Source organism: Manis pentadactyla, chromosome 16 (assembly GCF_030020395.1).
Source record: "Manis pentadactyla isolate mManPen7 chromosome 16, mManPen7.hap1, whole genome shotgun sequence".
NCBI classification, from domain to species: Eukaryota; Metazoa; Chordata; class Mammalia; order Pholidota; family Manidae; genus Manis; species Manis pentadactyla.
In genome coordinates, this window is record NC_080034.1 from 39356834 (window position 1) to 39377751 (window position 20918).

The window sequence follows — 20918 nt, forward strand, 5'->3', positions numbered from 1 at the left end:
TGTAGCATTACTCATAATAGTCTAAGGTAGAGACAACTCAAATGCCTATCAACAGATGAGTGGATAAACAAAATGTAGTATGTACACATAATGGATTATTATTCAGACTTGGAAAGGAATTAAATACTGATCAACATGTACAATTTGGAATGAATCTTGAAATCTAGCTAAGTAAAAGAAGCCACACAGACACAAAAGTCATATATTGTGTGATTCCTTTTATATAAATTATCCAGAGTAGCAAATACATAGAGAGAAAGCAGTTTAGTGGTTGCCAGGGGATGGGGGGAAGGAGTGATTAGGAGTGATTACTTCATGGGTGTGCAGTGTTCTTAATGGGTATGGGTTAATGAAAAAGCTTTGAAATTATAGAGTTGATGGTAGCATAACATTGTGAACACATTAAATGCCACTGACTTACATACTTAGAATGGTTAATAGTATGTTGTGTGAATTCATCTCAGTATTTTTAAAATAAGGAAAAATAGTTTGATCCAAACATTAACCAAAGGTAGTTGGACAGTAAGTTCTTATAATGCCAGTGTTCAATTTGCTATGTGCTCTTAGAATTTTTTTTTTTAATATTGACTCAGTTTTATTGTCTCAGATAATAAGCCAATGTAAGATGGCTATTGGATTACCTAATTTAGTGGTTCAACTGTAGCATAGGAACACAGCAGTTATTTTCCACTTTTTAATCTATCATCCTCAGCATATCAGCTCCTGAGGTTCCCCAGTAGGTCCTTACATGTTCCCAAGATGCTTGCAGTAATTCTAATACTGAATTTTTCTGTATCTTCCAGTGGTAGGAAAAAGAATACGAAGGTATCTTTCTTGTGTCTTCTTTTTTTCCATTTACCTTTTTACTATAAACTTCACAAACTTACAGAAAATTTTAAAGAATTGTAGAGTGTATACTCTTACACCATCTAGATTCAAGAGTGGTTAACATTTTTACCATAACTTGTTTCTTCCATATAAATTTTTAAAAATCATTTGAAACTTGTAGACATCATGACCCTTCATCCTTAAATATTTCAGCATGCTTCTTCTAGAAGTAAGGACATTCTCTTACTTAACCACATACTAAGATACACAGATAATTTACAAAAATTCCTTGCTAATAAAAAATATCCAGTCCATATTTAAATTTTCTCAGCTTTCCCTGGCTGTTTCTCCTATATCCTTTTTTTTTTTTTTAAAGGATCTGAATCCAGTCAGGACCTCAAGGACCGTGTGTTCTGTTTGGTGTTACATCTCTTTAAATCCAGAGCAGTGCCACCACCTTGCCTTTTCATGGCAGAATGCTTGTTTTTTAGTTTCTGTATGGGAAAGGTGTAATTGCTGATGATAGATGAACCAATTCTAAAAAGTAATAAAATTAATGGATCTATATTTAAATAGCCAGGAAAGTAATAGATAAGAAACAGTCTTGAATTTGCTAGGGCTCTATGAAGTGGGTAAATACTGATGTGAACTTTGTTGCTCCTCTTAATGAAATATTCCACAAAAGTTCTTTGTTCTTGCTGTCTTGTACATATTTAATAGTATTGTCCATAAGCTAATTTTTAGGTTTGGAAATACTGAGTCTTCTTTAGGCCAACTCCATTCACTACCTGCAGTCACCGTTTTATTTTAATTATTTCTTCCCAGGCCTTAAAATTCATGATAGTCACAAGTACATATTTTTTGGCCCCTCTCTTTGGTCTTCCATGTTAGACTCTTGTTGAGTTGATGTTGGAAAGTTTAGTAAGAACAGCCATCTGTTTTGTTGATCCTTTTTCTAGTCAGGTTTTTCATCACTCAGTCATCCTCCTGGGCTTGTTGCCTTAGTAACCATATAATTGGCACTCCACAGGTGAGGAAAATTCTTGTAGTTCAGGCTGAGTATCAGTAACAGCCCAAATGTGCTATTGTTTGTGCTGAACTGAATGTTCATTATTCTGATTTCCCATTTTGTGTCCAGATAAGATGGGTAGTTTTCTTTTTCTCATAAATAATTTGGATCTTTTTGAATTTCTTACTTGTTCAGAGAATGAAAAAAGAAGGTACCTAATTTTATTTCCCTGAAAATCCGAACTAACATAATACTCAGACTTCTGACATTCCTCCTTTAATCCCGATTTTCTCATCTTTCTGTTTTCTAACCCCATATTTTTAGGTGATGTTCTTGACTGCATACCCAGTATGATTTTTCTCCATAAGACCAGTAATTTGACTTAGGTGTGTGTACACAATACAAAAATAAATGTTCTGTGTTTGTGAATATATGTAAGATTACATATTTGATCACTTTCAAGAATTCAAATTAATAAGGGTTACAACTAAGAGTTTATGATGGTAATATGTTAAGTAAATCAGATGTTCAGAGTGTTATTAGATAATTGGAAAATTCTGGGTAAGTCAAAAGTTGTATGCCTTGGAATAGATGTGGCTCTAAATTCTACTAATTATTGTCTTACCTGGGACAAGTTGTTTGCCTGTCATTGCATGTGTGGCTTCATCTATTAAATGGAAGTTGGACAATACAGCTTCTGAGTTACAAAAATTACATTTCATCAGGAAACACATATTGGCATCACCAAATTCTTCTACTCCAAATCAGGCTTACCTGATTATAAGTGCAGTTGAAACTGTATTGTGCACCAAACCTATTTTTCACCCAAAGTAGGAAAAGCTGCCTTGGGCTGATAGCCTTGGTGTGAGGGCGCAGTTGGTGCCCTGCGCTTATTTGAGGGTCCCCAGTTTGCTGCTAGACCATAAGCTTTGTAAAGATAAGGTCCTTGCCTATCTTGCTGTCTGTTCTATCCCTTCTCTCAGGTTGAGGGCTTAGCACGTGGATAAATGCTCATTAGGTGAATGAGTGACTGCCAACCTATTTACATATATTGCCTCATACAGTCTTCACAGGCAACCTTAAAATGCCAACCTTGTAATAAAAATAAAAACCAACTTTATAATGTAAAAAACTCAGTTTTACAGATGAGTAAACTAATAACCTGTTCAAAGCCTTATAGCTTGGGGTGGGAGCTGCCTCCAAACAGAGCCATTTTAAATGTGACCATTTCAGTTGTAACATTAAGTATATGCACAGTGTTGTACATCTATCACCATCATCCATCTTAGCCTGTGCCTTTTTTTCCCACTGTTACGCTGCCTCCCTTTGTTCTTCAGGGTGCTTTTGGTTTAATCTGAAATCAGATTTAAAACTTTTTTTGAGTAAAAACACTGAAGGAACCTGAAAGTCTAAACTTTCAGGGTGGGCTGAATACCGAGTCCGTGTTCTCTCTGTCCCATCTCCTCAGCCAGCTTTATTTCATGTAGAATTTCTGGTTGGCTAATAATAGTATGTTGTTTTGAACAGGAATACATGCTATCATGTATGCTTGTTCTCACAGTGAATTGGATCTGTTTGGTCTCTTTGCCTGTTGGCACAGCGAGGCAGCAATTCGAATGGTGCCAGGCCAGAAGAGCTATGTACCCACATTTTGAGCAGTGGATCTGCCTGATGGGTTAGAGCACCTCTGGGCTGAAATCCACTCTCCGCCTTGTCCTTGGGACATGAATTTGCTTTGTCATCTTCCACTCCTGCTTCCTGCCAGGAGTCCATTTCACAACTTTCAGTTTCACTTTGGGCTTTACAAATGTTTCTTAGTCTTTCTCTGGCTGAATTACCTGTGTAATACAGGAACAAATAAACAGTTTTGTTGGCTTAGCTGTGGGATGAGTTGGGATGGATGAAAGGAGGTGAGTGGATCTGCCTAAGTAGTTAATGTTTTCACTTGTTAGTCTTTCTACTACAGTGGTCCTATCTGGTGTCAGGGAGAGCCAAGTGGTGAAATATGACACGGTCTAGGGATGAGAATTGGCAGTTGTCCTGAGTACACAAATAGTTTCTTCCCTCCCAGGCCTATTTTATAGCCAAGTAAACAGAAAACAATTCAACAGGCTACTTGTTGGAGTCCTGTAGCAGAAAAATTATAAGCAGGTGAACACATAGCTTTTACAAAAAGTTTTCAGAAGAACAAAATGGCAAGGGAGGCTTATTTTTCCCTCATCTTATCCCTGATCTCTAAGTTAGAGTAAGGTTGATTTTAGATGTACTACTAAGCCTCTTTGTAGGTGATAGGGTCTGGGCTTCCCCAAGTTCAGCCAATCACATATTCTTCACTTTGGATCATAGTCAGCTAGATAAAGAAGTTGCTAGGAAGACTAAAGTCCAAACCTTCCTGTTAGATGGTCAAACAAATAGAGTTTGATCCCTGGCCCAGCTCTGCTCCATGTAAGCTAGCACACACACAACACTCAGGCAGTTGGTGATGGTGTAATTCCAGTCATTACTGACTTATCTGACAGGCCACCATTGCATGAGGCTTGACCTGACGTAGCTGCTCTAAATATAACCCTCCTTTCTGGCAGCTGCAAACACCTGGAGGAGCAGGCAGACCCCCAGCAGAAAAGTATTTGCTCTTAATAGCATGTCTGTTGAACAGATGTATACTCTCAGGGCTTATTTCATGCTATGTTTATGCATAATTAAAAACAACAACCCACTGGATCCATTGGCTTATGGTTGGGTTATGTTTAGAAAAATGCAGTTTGTGTTGTCTGTGGCGGGGACTGAAGATGTCCCTAGTATGAGTAAGACCAAAAGAGAAGCAGTTAATATAATTACCAACAATTTCTTTGATTTCTCTAATAAAGACAGCTTACTTAAACCCCTTAGTGGCCTTAGTTTCTGGCATTGATGATCCAAGCTGTCAATCTTGTGCTTCTGTTCAGTTAGGGACTCTGGTTTGCTTGGTAGTTCCTTCTGAGTAATTAAAAAGAACTCCAACATTTACAAAATGGTACTTCTAAAAAAGAAACCACGAATGTCTTATAAACATATACAAGATACTTAACCTCTCTTGTGATAAGAGAAAACCATTTTAAGACCTCACCAAGATCTAACTTTTTACCTATCAGATAGACCAGAATCCAAAATATTGGAGAAACACTGTTGATGACCAAGTGGGGAAATAGACACTCATTCTTGGTGGGAGCATTCATTAAATATGTAACTTTATTGAGGGAAGTTTAGATACATCTGTCAAATCACAAATATATATACTCTTTGACCCTGCAGTATCACAAGAATTTATCCTACAGATATAAAATAATGTGTACTTAAGGTTATTTATTGAAAAATTGAAGATTGGAAAAAAACTCAAAAATAGACTGGTTACAAAAACAATGGTGTATATCTGTACAGTGGATACAGTTGTAAAAAGCTATGAGAATACTCATTATGAACTGACATAGAAATGTCTTCATATTATAGTGTTAAGGGAGTAAAGGAAAGAGCAATGTATAATATACTACCATTTGTGTAAAAAGGGGAAATAAAGAGCATACATTATTTGCTTGTATATGCATAAGGAAGTTTAGGAAGGATATTTAAGAAAGTAATATAGAGGATTACCCGTGTGTGTGTGTATGTGTGTGGTGTGTATGAAAGAAAGAGGTAAGATGGGTATTTTCCACTGTGTGAAACTTTTTTGACCATGTGCATGTATTATTTTTTCAAAAACTTAAATAATTAGAATGTTTTTAAAGATGGAGCTTCTTTGAATTTTGGTCACAGTAACAGAGGAGCTCTCTTAAAATTGCCTTCCTTACGCATACTTTCTATCCTTGTGGTTAAGAGGGAGAGTTCCCTGTTATTGTAGTGTCTGTTACTTTTCATGTGGGTATCTTGGGAAGAAGAAAGTGACGTACAAGTTTGTTTGTCCTGGTGTTTTAAGTGTTCTTCCTTAGCCAGAATCAGTGGCTCTAAAGATTTACATACCAGGAGTCTTAGGTTCTATGTCAAACCCTAAAAAACAGGTTTTTTCCTTTTGTTTGACAATTAGGGTAATATGCTTTGGACAGGACTGAAGTCTTTTGCCTTTTCTCTTTATTTGTAGGAACCTACAAGCAGCAATTGGCGCCTATTATGACTTTGAGAGCCCAAACATCAGTGTGCCCTCCATGTCCTTTGTTGAAGATGTCACTATAGGAGAAGGGGAGTCAATACCTCCTGATACTCAGTTTATAAAGACGTGGCGGATCCAGAATTCTGGTAAATCATAGTGGGCAATTCTTCCTTGACCAGTTCTCTTTTTCTTAGTAGTTAAAAGAAATAAATGTTTTAGCTTAAGTTATATGATTGTATAACTGAGTTTTTTCTTCTACATGATGTAAGATTTTCTTGTACTGGAATCATGACCATCATGGAATCATAAACATCAATGAAATACCCCCTGCCCCCAGATTAGGAAGAAGGATTTAGGTCTTGGTGGCATCAAAACACAATTTAGTATTCATTTGATATCAGGAAGCTAGGCCTATGTGTGGTGGTGCTATTATCTCCACCTGTACAGTTCTACTCCATCATGTTACTTCTGCTCTAATTAATCCTCCAGTTATTTCCAGTGGGCTAGAGGAAGTAACATCCTTGAATAGAACAAGGTAGATAGAAAGAGCTGTATGTGCTCATTTGAAAGCTCATTTCTTTGCAACCATAAAGATGATTCTACCTGAAATGTCATTGAAATATCTGAGACATTAATACTAGTTTGAAAAATAGGGTAAGAGGTGTGCTCAGAATGGGAAAGATTGATAATTGGGTTTTTTTTTAATATTGTTCTAAAAAAATTTTTAAAACATTGTTTTGATGTACTGCTGAACTAAGAAAAATTAAAAATAACCATAGTTCCTTGAAAATAGTATCTGAATATGTGTCTGGTAACTTAATTATTACCTTTCACTTGCTAAACTCTCTTCTAATAACGTTTTTTGAGTGGATTTAGTATTGTTTGTTCCATCCAGTAATAATTTATGCTGACTGGATGAGGATGCTTTAATTTCCTTATTAGTGAGGACTTACAGAGAAAGTTTGAGAGATGGAAAACTAGGCAAAAGGATTATTTAACCAAAGATTTGTGGGTGGTGTGGGGTGCTGTTTAGCAAGGTAATCTGATGTAAGATGAAAACTCTGGGAGTTCAAACATATAAAAATGACCTTTTATTGATTGATCACTTTTCAGTTGTTAATACTTCAGTTCTTTTATGATAGGGAAAGACTGTCTAAACAAGGCTTTTATATGTTACAATTAATGCACTAGGTTATTCTTAATTTTTCTGGCTTATTTAGAAGTAATTCTCTCTTGGATGAAGGTTTGGTGTGTCACTGAACAAACATACAATCTGGATCAATGCAGTGTTGTAGACGATTGGGGACATCTGTGGCTTTATAAAATTTTCATTAGCTTCTTTTCCCTTTTGGTTCTAATAGTGTGGTGTATTGTTAGTTTGAGAGGCACATGGTAGTATGGGAAAGTAGACATATATTCTGTTTTCCTTAGAATTTCTTTTTCAAAGCTTATCTTTACTTTGTCTGATTTCTTTCTCTTTTTTTTTTGGTCTAATGTCTTTCTCACCTTAATGTCTGCTTTTAACAATGCTAAAACAATCTCTTTAATTCAGCTTCTATTCATCATGTTCTCTGAATTACCAAAACTTGTTGTGTTAACTAATCAAAAATGCTTTTGAAACCTATACATGAATTTTTAAAATGAGTGACATTTGCTTAGAAAATATGACTTACTCAAAAGTTTTTATTAAAAAAAAATGAGTCCAAGACTTCATTTATTAATAGTGAAAACACTGAAAGTGGTGTGACTTCCTGTGAGTTCTTTATAGTGTTTTTAAATATTGAAAGTTGTTAGAATACTTCGAACAGTTTTACTGTCTTGTTGCAGAATAACCATTTTATATTTCAGAAAGCCTCTTAATATGTCTGTTTACTCACTAGACAGTTCCTTGGGTTAATGGAAGATTGGTGGGGATTGATAGAAAATGGTTAGAATGTCAAATCAAAATCCCAAAGAGCATGCCTTTCACCTGACTTGGAGGAAACCTGTATGGGTGGTGCTGGATGCTTTTTCCTCCTGGATGCTTTTGCATAATAACTCCAGTTGTAAAAAGCCTCTGGGTCTGCAGCCTTTCTTCCTGTAAAAGGGCATTCTTATTGCTGAACACCTTTTGAAAAGTTGGGCAGCATTTGCTAGAGATTTTACCCTAAGGTACTTTGAACAAATAGGTTTTTTATTCTTCTGGTCAGCCAGTTGTAAAATAGTTCTGTATGTATAAACTAAATTGTTTCCATTTGATTAAGGAATAGCTGGCCTCCCATAACTAAGTTAACAGTTATGTTACTAGAGAGAAGGAAAGCCTGCATGTGTACTGGTCTTCAGCCTCATCCTAATCTGGTCTAAGTTCTTTCTGGAAATAGAGTAGTAACTCAGAAATAGGGCAGGCTGTTTCTCCTCTGGCTCTCTTACTCTGATTCATAACCATCCCTAAAAGATAAGTGCTCACAGAAAGAGTTTTATAAATAATGTTCATGGCACCTCTCTGCTGTCCTGTTTTGGCACACCAGCCATTCAAACATACAACAGGTGAGATTGATAGGAGCTGCATATAGCTGTCCCAGTAGCTTTTTTGAAGAAGATAAATGTCACACATTGTTTAAAATTAAACTCCTAATATTGTTTAAATCCTTAGATTCAGACCATAGGAAAACAGAAATGATACAATTAGTGACATAGGTGCAAAATCTCCATATCTGAAATTTTGGCACTTATATAGGTATCAGAAACTTGGGAAATTTGAGCAGGAAGCCTTACAGTGAGAGTTTAAAATGAAAACTTGAAACTATCCCTCTAAAGATGATAGTAGACAATTCTCTTTACCAACACTTAAAGCTTCTTAGTTGTTAACATCCATGCTCTGTTATCCAACTGTAAGTGAATGTTAAGCTGAGCATGTTGTAACTGGTGTTTCTTCAATTTTGGTGAAGTAGTTGTGATTATCTTATGAGAGAGTGGCTTCAGGGTCATCTTTATTTTTTTAGAAGTGAATATAAAACAAGAGTTGGGAAAAGAACTTGAAAAAGAGTAACTATTTCCTCTGTCTTTCTTTTGGCTCTTTAAAATAGTTAATTCTCTGCCTTTCTCTTCAGTATGATTATAGAGAAGATAATTCTGCTTCATTCACTTAACAAATTATATTATGTTCCAGTCACTTTATCAGGTACAGGGAGAAAATGGTGATAAGATCAGTGAAGGTCCCTGTTTACATGTAGCTTAATTTGAAATGCAGTCTGCAAACATACAGGGATTTAAAAGAATAGGGGCTGTTCATCAAGGTTTGTCTTCTTATGATTGCTCTTCAGATGTTTCTTACTGTCTCTAAACTATTTCTATATGTAATCACTTAGATCTAGTAAGCCCCAGGCTTTTTGGAACTAATGGACTTTTATTTCATTTTTGCCATGCTGTCATCTCAAAATTGCATATGACAGGTTTTTTTGTTTTGTTTCTACTTTATATATATTTCTTTAATTCTTTTTTTTTAGAGACAAAGGACTTTATTACTCACTGAATAACAAGCAACATGAGCATCAGCATATTTATATCAGTTCTCCTTGCACCAAATTTCACTTGGGTGCCAATGAGCCCAGATGGATGTGCATCCAATGGTTGAATTAAATAAACCCTTAATTTAGGGAACCCAAATCTTTTATTTATTTTTTGTTTATTTATTTACTTATTTATTTATTTTGAGAAGGCATCTCTCATATTTATTGATCAAATGGTTGTTAACAACAATAAAATTCTGTATAGGGGACTCAGTGCACAATCATTAATCAACCCCAAGCCTAATTCTCATCAGTCTCCAATCTTCTGAAGCATAACGAACAAGTTCTTAAATGGTGAACAAGTTCTTACATAGTGAGTAGGTTCTTACATGGTGAACAGTGCAAGGGCAGTCATATCACAGAAACTTTCAGTTTTGATCACGTATCATGAACTATAAACAATCATCTACTTTATATTTTTTTAAACAAAATTATATTCCATGATAACTGGAGAATCACAGGCTTAAACATATGTGTGCTTGTGGTACTTAAGTTGGAAAGTCATAAAACACAGATTAATTTTACTTTTCTTCTAGATACATCTATACCCCATTAAGCCAACTTAGATTTAATTTGAAACCCATCTCAAATCTAGATTTCAGGCATGCTTAGCCTGGTAGCCCAAGCAGCTCACCAGTACTTCCCTTCCTTCTGTATCAAGATCAGTGTCTTTGACCTTTTCAGAGTTATCTAACAATGGGGCTATAAGAATTATATGTAATAGTGAACTATCAGTAACTCTCAGCAGGCAGATGGTTGGTTCTTCTCATTATAGTAAATTAATCGTAGATAACTTCCAATTTTTTCTTCAAGAAGCTTTCCAAGTTCCACATAAATAGGGGGATCTGGTGTACTAAAAAGCTAGGACTGTAGCTGCATAATTTGTTAACCATTTTACATTTACCAATTAATTCAGTGTCCCTGGAATACAGCAGTACTCCTCTTTTGCAATTTTGCATAGTTGAGAGGTCTGACCATCTCACCTGCTGTGGTTGTCTGCCCAGGACAGCCAAGTATGTCACATATCCAGACAGTCTTGTATTTTCATATAACAGACATTGTCTTGTTACGTGCGTGCGTATGTGTGTGTGTGTGTGTGTTTTAAGAATGATTGTGGATTTAGCCCTGTAACAGTAGTTTACTTTTCCTCTTGGACTTCGTCTTTAAAGAGACTGACATTTTCCAAGGTGCTTCATATCACTTAACCTAAGACAGTATACTTTTGCCAGGCCAGAAATGAAAAACTGAATTTGCATGTATTTCCAGGATATTATCCAAAACCTTGCCACCAAAATCAGCTGCCATATATAGTGTATATAGTGTTAACTTAAGAGAATACTTTGCTGGCAGGTTCTTTTTAAGAGGATGTGGTAAAACATAGTGGCCACTGCTTCATCCACTATCCCTTAAGATAGAAGAGCCACAGAGGGTGCTGTTGATAATGGGGCTGAGATTTCAACAACAGAGCACAGGTTGCTTTTCTCTCTTGTTCCCTTTTCAGTAGTAAGCTGTTGGGTATTTTGAAATCATCCCGGCACTTTGAGATTGAGGTACTGAGGCATCCTAGAGTAGTATTAAGAGATAAATTTCAAGCATGCTGTGTCCAAGAGTCTTGCTATGTCTTGCTTTTCATAGGGATTTATTTTTATAATGTATATATCCTCAAAAAAGATATATATATCAGTTTCTGTCCATAGTAAAAAAGGAGTATATTGAAGAGTCTTCTTGGGGAAGATCACATCTGGTCACTCTGTGGCTGCCTGTGACTGGTCAGAACAAATCAGTGTATAGATTTCTCATTTTGAATTAGTTTACATGAAAAACGACCACAGAAATAGGTACCAAATAAGATCTTTATTACTTTAAAAGGAGGAAGGACATTCCGCCAAAGCCGTTTCTCTGTATTATTATTTCTGTCCTTTCCTCAAGCACCTCTGGCTGGTGTCATAACCCCTGAGACCACAGTTAATTGTGTTACTATCAAGGGAGTTCACTCCATTATTCATTTTTTTCCCCCCACTACTGTTTGAACCTGGAAATGAAACTTTAACTTGTCTTATCTCTCATGTATTTGCAAAGTCTCTTGAGCCTTGGTCTTTTCATAGTTAAGGAGTCCAGAAGAAAGGTCATACATCAGGAAAAAAGCAGTTTTTAAATGAAAATAATATAAAAACTACTCCATGTGTTTCATCCTCTTCCCTTTATGGAAAAAGTAGGGACAATCAGATGCATTTTTACTTTGAATGTCCCCTTAAAAAGTTCACGTGAACATGAGCATGTGTTAATGTCTTTAGTAGAGAAAGCAGTCCTCCAAAAACGTGGGCCTGTGCTTCATTTTCCATGACTCTCTGCAGGCATTGATCTTAGACTCTACAGATTCAGTGTGGTGTGGTCTTCTCTGGGGTCACCTGAAACACATCTTGAGAAATTGCCTTGCTTTCACTGGATTGCCTTTTCTTAGGGGTAGACTGTTGGTCAGAGGTTTTTGACTGATAATTATTTCTGTTTGGTCATGTAAGATGTTACATAGCCCAAGGGTATTTGGATAGATTTACATATATGTGAGAGTCAGAAAGAGGCCAGTTTTGTAATGAACTGCACCCAGCATAGGACCACTGATTGCCTAACATTTTTTTCTTTTGCTTGAACTCAGGGGCAGAGGCCTGGCCTCCAGGGGTTTGTCTTAAATATGTCGGGGGAGACCAATTTGGACATGTGAACATGGTGATGGTGAGATCGCTAGAGCCCCAAGAGATTGCAGATGTCAGCGTCCAGATGTGCAGCCCCAGCAGAGCAGGAATGTATCAGGGACAATGGCGGATGTGCACTGCTACGGGACTCTACTATGGAGGTGAGTATGTCCTTGTGCAGCCCAGGGTGAAAGAATTAAGGTAACATCTTACAGCACCCCCAGTGTTGCTCACAGAGACTGTCAAATTTTATAACAGGGTGTGGCCTCTTTTAAACAGTCACCCCATGTGAGTAAACATCTTGAATTTAATGATGATCTAATTGGTTCAGTCTAACATTCTCCCTTTTAAACTAGGAATTTAGTTAAAATTTAGTGAAGTGTATGTGATATATCCTGTATTCTAAACAGTAAATTCATTTTTATTTTATAATCTAGTAGGTGCTGTAAGGATACTGAATGAGATCCTTATTTTCAGGGTCTCTAGATACAAGTCATATAAAAAAAAGGTAATGCAGAGAATGTGCATACTTCTCCCAACCTGACAACCTGTCAAGCTGCTGACACCTCTCATTCTTCTCTTTATTGCCATACTTGTTGAACAGAGTGATCTATACTCATTGTCTCTTCTTCCCATTTCCCATTTATTCTTAACCCAGTCTAATCTTTAACCACTCCAATGAAATGTTTATCAATGACTATCCAGTTTCCAGATCCAGTAGCCACTTTTAAAGTCTCATCCTAACTGACTGTCATTTCGCATCATACTCCAAATGTGAAAGGTATAACTTCCTAGACTCACATGATAACTGTCTTGTTTCTGTTCTCCTTTGAATGTTCTTTTCTTGTCTTGTCTAGTCTTATCCTTGCTTTGGGACTACTGTATTCTGAGCTAGGCCCTTGACCTCATCCACCCACATGGCTTCAGCTGTCACTGGTACAGCATACACAGTGATGTTCAAATTCATATCTGTGCCTGCAAACCATTTTCAGAACTCCAAACATGTTTTAATTGCTTATGGAAAGAACACCTAGATATTCTGAATTTTAACATCTCCCAGGCAAAACTTGCATTCTTCTCATTGGCACCTCGCTGAGATGATGAGGCCAGTAACCTTGGAGTCATCTTTTCTTCTGTCTTACTGTCCTTGGTCATAAACCAATTCATTCCTGTTAGTTCTGCTCATATCCCATGTCCTGGAAATAGTAAGCAGCTCCTCCCCTAGAGGAGCTCATAACTGGATTCATGGGCAGTGGAACCTTTGTAGTTATTTCAAGGGGTCCTGGAATGAACATTTTCATAATATGTTTTTGCATAAGTGGAAATTAAATATTTTTACAGCCTCAAAAATTTTTAATGTTAGAAAGGGTATTTTATAGTGTTTATATAATATCACTCTTTGCCTAAAACCTTCACACCTACTTAGTGAAGCCATACTCCCTGGCATGGAGCTTAAGTTCCTCATGATTTGGCCTTTTTACTTTGATCTTTGGTTACCTTGCAGTCCCCAAAGACATTGTATGCTTTCACTTCTCTGGGGCCTTGCTCATGTTGTTCCTGTTGCCTGAAATATTTTTTTCTTCTTCCCAAAAACTCCTGCTCATCTTTAGGGCCTTGATGAAGTCATCTTTCCTCCTCCTCTCCCTGCCTTGTTTACTCTTTCCACTACCTCAAAGAAATTTTTGCTTCCCTTTTTCATTAATATTCTGTATATGCTTGTTGTTATACCTATTAACATACTGTATTTTAGGTGTTTACTTACTCTATTCTCCTACTAGACTATGAACTATTTGTTGTATAACATATGAACGTGTAATCCTGTATCAGAATGCAGAGAGATTATTTGTCCCTTCTCTTCTGTTTTCAGGCCACCTCTTCTAAGAATCTTCTTACCCGCACAGTGGGAATAGTTTCTCCCACTGCTGAGCTCCCATTGCATTATCTCTTTACCTCTTACTCCTTTGTCTCCCTTTGGCACTTGACCTCCTTCTATCCATTAATTTGATGAATATCTCATATCATCTTTAAAACTTAAGGTGATTCATCTTTTATTAAGCTTTGTAATTCTTCAAAAAGCTTAGCCCAGTGCAGAGTGGAGAGGGGCTGTTCAGTAGATTTTCTTTTAAATGAATGTCAGCGTTCTTAAGGGAGGAGCAAGAAAACATACAACTTCAAGAAAATCCATTTGATGCAAAGATAGTGCTTCTTAGTGTTCTCCCATGTGCTTGAGAGCTTAGTCTTGTTTTTTGTGTGTGTGTTTTAGGGTTAAATTTAAAGTAATTATAATTATGTGGGACATTAAAAATTATAAAATCCTTGTCAAATTCTAGAAGCACGTAGAGTATAAATATACTGGCTTTGGAGGCAGTAAAGAATTTAAAGTCTTTCATGGTCATATGGTCTATAAGTTGTTTCTCAGGACTTTATGAAACTTAATACCTTAAAAAGGTCTTAATAATGCATCTGATTCCATGATTTTCAAGCTCTTTTCTTAATCAGTAAAACTCTTTTCTTGATGAAAGCATATATGAATGCAGGGAAAAGATAGAAATGAAACTGATATGTTGAATTGCAAGCTTCCTTGTTCTGTATTTCCCTGCTCTCTGTCTGAGGTGAACTACAGGGCTAAGTGGAGTTTGTAGTTTGCAAACCCTTCATCTAATCTAGCAAAGAATTTAATTCTTCATAGACTACCATATCTCATTGACTCCAGATTACTATTGATTATGAAAACAACTAGCAGAGATACCAAATAACTGGCAGAAAGTGAATATAATATACATAAAAGTACAACTATGAACATGTGAAAAAAAAAAAACTGCCATGTTTCCCATGATTGGCTCTTCGCAGTTTTTCTGCTCACTCTTAACTTGTTAGTTCATCAAGTAGAGTGTAGTGTTAAGAGTTGGAATGCAGGACTAAGTTGCCCGGCACAAACTTGGACAAGTTAGTAACTTCTCTGTGCCTCACCTTTCTGTTTTAACAACAAAACATGTGTTTTGTTTTGTTTTTGGTGGGGTGGTTTCTTCTGTCATCTTTAATGGTCTTCTCTAGAGAGAATCCATTTTCCTTACTTTTATAACATTTATATTGTTTAAGCTCATTTCTCTTCCTAAAAAGGAATTTTTGCTGTATTTAATAATTTATGAAGTAAGTCCTCTTCGTCCATTGTAGATTGGTTGTGCTTGCTCAGATTCTCAGAATAGAGGTGCTATTGCATGGACAGTCCTTCATTATGTGGGGCATGTTTGTTTATAAGACCTTTGGTGCCCCTCTCTCACTAAATACTGTAGCTTTAAATGTCCATCTTTATAGCTATCACTCCTCCCCACCACGCTCATTTCTAACTCCACTGAGTATCTGATTCTTAGCAGATTAATTTTTTTTATTAAGGTATCATTGATATACACTCTTATGAAGGTTTCACAAGAAAAACTATGTGGTTATTACATTGACCCTTATTATCAAGTCCCCCCCATACCGCATTGCAGTCACTGTCCATCAGTGTAGTAAGATGCCATAGAATCCTTGTTTTTTTTCTCTAAACTGCACTGTCTTCTCCATGACCCCACATACTGTGATACCCCACAATCCCCTTCTCCCTCCCTCCCCATCCACCCTCCCCCACCCCTCTCCTTTGGTAACCACTAGTCCCTTCTTGGAGTCTGTGAGTCTGCTCTTAGCAGATTTCTTTCTTTATTTATTTATTTTATTTATTTTTTTGAGAGGGCATCTCTCATATTTATTGATCAAATCGTTAACAGTTAACAACAATAAAATTCTGTACAGGGGACTCAATGCACAATCATTAATCCACCCCAAGCCTAATTCTCATCAGTCTCCGATCTTCTGAAGCACAACGAACAAGTTCTTACATGGTGAACAAATTTTTACATAGTGAATAAGTTCTTACATGGTGAACAGTACAGGGGCAGTCATCACAGAAACTTTCAGTTTTGATCACGCATTATGAACTACAAACAATCAGGTCAGATATGAATATTCGTTTGATTTTTATACTTGATTTATATGTGAATCCCACATTTCTCCCTTATTATTATTATTATTTTTTTTTTTTTAATAAAATGGTGAAGTGGTAGGTAGATGCAAGATAAAGGTAGAAAACATAGTTCAGTGCTGTAAGAGAGCAAATGTAGATGATCAGGTGTGTGCCTATAGGCTAAGTATTAATCCAAGCTAGACAAGGGCAACAAAACATCCACGGATGCAGAAGATTTCTCTCAAAACAGGGGGGGTGAGGTTCTAAGCCTCACCTCTGTTGATCCCCAATTTCTCACCTGATGGCCCCCCTGCGACTGTGCCTGTCTTAGGTTGTTCCTCCCTTGAGGAATCTTACCCGTCTCTGGCTAACCAGTCATCTTCCGGGGCCATACAGGGAAATGTAAAGTTGGTAAGTGAGAGAGAAGCCATATTGTTTGAAAAGGTTAGCTTTTTACTTCTTTGCAGATTTATGCCCTGTGGCTTTTATGCCCAGCATTTGTCTTGAGGTATCTTTACCACTTGGAAGAATTATGATACTCGGTAAATTCGATATGAGGCATGAATTCTATTTAAGGGTTGTAATTAGGAAGGATTAGCAAATTTATTTTTAAGCTTAAATATTTTATATCACCTTCTTTTTATGGACTTTTACTTCTTAGATAAAAGCAACCTGATATCTAATATCTACTGTTTGCCAGTTTTTTACATATAAGTTGGACTTTTATATGGAAGAAATATCAGCTACATTTTATGGATTAAGAAACTAAAGACCAGAGATAATAATTTATCTAAGGTTCAGTAATTCAGTAAAAGTTATAAATTAGCTATAAATTACAGTTTTAAAATAACAAAAGTTTGTGATGTTTATCATTAATTTGGCCCTCACTACTATATGGGACTCACAAGGAAACTTTGCCTCCAGGATGTTGGTACTTGTTAGGGTTTAGTGGAAGTGAGTGGGAATGAGGGTGGGGTTGAGATTTGCAAGGCAACTCTTAGGTAGTTTAGTGAATATGATTGTTCCCCAAGGAGTTCCTGACTGCTAGGAGATACATAGTTCCTATAGGACACTTGACTATTGAGAAGGAGTAAGCAGCATGAGTGGTTGTCCCCATTTTAACCTTTGTATCAGTAGTAACATGTCTCTTCTAAAATTCCACAGGAGAGATTTAGCCCTGCACTGTGATGGTTCCTTCTAAATCAGACTGGTTTTAGTGGTGAAGTAAGCTGGGATCCAGTGATTCTCTGGTCATCACATGCTGATTCTCCCTCTTAAAGTAGCTCTTTTTGTTAAATATGTCAACATGGGTCCCTAGGAGCACTTCACATGTAGATTAAATACTTACACATTATTCATTTAGCCTCTCAGGTTAGCAATGGAACTTCCCCTTATTAAGCTCCCAAACTATAATATGTCCCATATGTTAGGAAACTTATTGGGTACCCTGTGTAAACAGCACTGTTCATTTCCTAAAACCTTTGTCTAAGTTCTTCCAGTTTCTCCACTTTATGCAATGTCCTCCCTCGCCAGGTGTTGCAGGACTGCGCCTCCTCATTCTTGTCCTATATTTTAACCGATTATGTTACAAAAGAAGCTCTGGTTTCATACAGACTTCTTCTATACCCACACTTGTGCCTTCTATTTAGATGCTGTTCTACTTGGCATTTCTGCCAGCTCTTTTGCCCTTTAGCCTATTGATACAACTTTTCTTTCTTTTTTTCTCTGTTTAATTGAATGATTGACATACAATATTAGTGGCATACAATATTATGAAATGCTCACCGCAGTGTCTAGTTACCATCTGTCACCATACAAAGTTGTTACCATATTATTTACTATGTTACCCATGCTGTACTTTACATCCCCATATCTTACTTATTTTATAACTAGAAGAGTGTACCTCTTAATCCTTGACACCTATTTTGCCAATACTCTCATCTTCCTCCCCTCTGGCAACCATCTGTTCTCTTTGTATGAGTCTACTTCTGTTTTGTTTTATTTGTTCATTTGTTTTTGTTTTTTTAAATTCCACATATAAATGAAAGCCTATGGTATTTCTCTTTTTCTGACTTATTTAACAGTGTAATTAATACCTTTAGGTCCATCCATGTTGACGCAAATAGAATGGTTTCATTCTTTTTTATGGCTGAGTAATATTCCACTGTGTATGGTACACACACACTACATCTTTAACCATTCATCGGTGAACATTTAGATTGCACCCATATCTTGGCTATTGTAAATAATTCGGCAATGAACACAGGGATGCATATGTCTTTTCAAATTAGTGTTTTTGTTATTCTTTGGTTAAATACCTAGGAGTGGTATCGTATATATGATCCATTGTCATATGGCAATTTTGAGGAAGCTCCGTACTGTTCTACTTTTTTTCATAGTACCTATACCAATTTACATTCCCACCAATAGTGCACCAGGGTTCCCTTCAACACTTGTTATTTCTTGTCTTTTTGATAATAACCACTCTGACATGCGTGAGATGCTATCTCAGTGTGGTTTTGATTTGCATTTCCCTGATGGTTAGTGTTATTGAACATCTTTTCTTGTGCCCTTTGGCCTTCTGTCTGCTTTGAATAAACGTCTATTCAGTTAACTCCACCTTTAGAACATCTCTGTTTTGTATTGGACTCAAGAAAGGCTGCCTCATTTGCTTCTAGAGCATTCTCAATGAGATGCTCTCTGTTTCAGTTCTAATCTCTCAAATTCTCCAATATCAGAAATAATGAGTAGCCCTTGAAAGCAACACATTTCTTTTTTGATAAAACAGATGCTAGCCTAAACTGATTGTGGCTTATATAGGGAATGTTTTTAGAAGGGACATTTCAAAATGTAAATGAGATCTGAAATCCTTAAATATATCTTTATGTTGTAAGCTCTATATTAAGTTTATAAGGTGATGGGCTATTCCAGCTTCAGAATGAAGCCTGCCATTGATTGTTGTGCCACCAGGTGGTGGTAATTGGTGGTTGTGTCTGGGTAGTTCCACATAATTCTAAGGCAATGTGAAATAGTGTACAGTTCAGATTAATCTCTAAAAGTGCAGGTATGTGGGTCTTGAACCTCTGTGGAGCATAGAAGATCAAGAAATCAGATGAAACTGATCTGTCAACAAAGCATAGTAAATGAAATATTTGCATGTACAGGTATGAAGCATCAAATGTTTTGACTACTTTGAAATTCATCTGCAAACAGCTTTAATGTGTGCTGTCAGTGTTAACACTGTTAATTTCTCAGACCAGATACATACATACAAGGATTTGGTAGAAGAGCAAAAATACAATTTGAAAGCAGCATCTTTTTTCTTATGGCAGCCAGAGCCCTTCTGTTACCAGAAACTTCTTTGATCTGGAATTTTGGTTCCAAGAATTCCAAATTTGGAGATTAGCAGTTTAAAAAAATTTTTTTTAACCAAATACAATTCTTTATTAAAATATTAATATACTTATTGTTGAAAGTGGATGCAAAACCACTGACCATTTTAAAGATTAAATACTTAGGCATAATTTGCTTTTTTAAATATATATATATGTATAATTCTTAACTTTTTTGTGTATATGCATTGGTAAGGACTATTGCTGGGGCTGGATCTAGTTAAAAAGTATTTAGTTGCTAAGAGTATAGTCCCATCATAGTAAAACATTTACACATAAAATTTACTTCACTTTGATTCTTATGTGACAGTAACTTTAATACGCATCATAGTTTAATGATTATTTTCATGAAGCTGAGTGGTAAAGCCACTACCATACTAAGTGAGCACATTTGATTGTATGATGCATTTGATTTCATAAATAGTAAAAACAAGGAAAAAAGTAAGACTTAAAATGGAAGAGGTAGTTAACAAAAAGTGTTTATGTGTATGGTGAAAGTTTCAAATGAGAAATTCTTAAGGTGTACTGAATTGTTGTATGATGGAAATTTTAGTAAGTGCCATTGTGTACATTTGCCACTGAATCAGACCAGAGCCTGTCTCTTACAAATAAGGAAATAAATATAATTGTTTTCCACTCAAATTTTGGTGAATACCTAATTCATCAGTATGTGCTATGAAGTTACTGAAAAATACATGATTATTTTTAAGCAGTGTATAAAATAATCAGTGTATCATCAGTCTTTTAAGCTTTATCTGATATCTTAGTTTTTCTGATGTAGTTTATATTCCTTAATGACTGCTCAGAATGCAGCCATTAGTTTATTTTTAGAAGCCTCCCATTAGTCTTGTAGTTAAAGGTGAGAAGCTTCAAAGAGGTTATCTTCTTACTGAAAAGCAAATTGCATTCTGTTCCTGTAATGCTGCTTTGACACTGGCCACATAATGCTCTAATGGATTTTTCCTTGAAATGGCAAAGATACTTATCACGTAAAGATTACAGAATGAACTAATTTCTATTTTGAGAATAAAAACTTTTTTTTGCTTGCTTTCATACTTTTTTCCTTTTAGCTTAGCTTATGCTTTCTTTACAAAAAGAATGTCAATAATGGACATTTGGTTTCAAATAAGGGTGCTGTAAGCGTTTTACCCTCTGGATGTTGCTTTGTAGTGACCAGTGTCCTTCTTGTAGTCTTTTTTGATTTCTAAGAGTTTTGCTGCTGTTTGTTTTGAAATGGTCTTGAAAGCAATTGAATTCTAGAATGGGTTAGGCTTTGGCTTAGTAGCCACTTAAAAGTCACTTTTCCTTTTAGTTTTATGGTTTATCTTTTA

The 20918-nt window shown here is 36.2% G+C and overlaps 1 protein-coding gene across 4 annotated transcripts in view; it reads left to right on the top strand.

Moving 5' to 3' along the window:
• Positions 1 to 20918, top strand: part of ILRUN (inflammation and lipid regulator with UBA-like and NBR1-like domains) — a 116360-nt gene that overhangs the window by 45319 nt on the left and 50123 nt on the right. For all 4 annotated transcript variants that reach the window (XM_036887045.2, XM_036887047.2, XM_036887046.2 and 1 more), the window contains exons 2-3: positions 5949 to 6103; positions 12159 to 12356. In XM_036887045.2, the coding sequence (XP_036742940.1) occupies positions 5949 to 6103; positions 12159 to 12356 (353 nt within the window). The remainder of the gene's footprint in view (positions 1 to 5948; positions 6104 to 12158; positions 12357 to 20918) is intronic.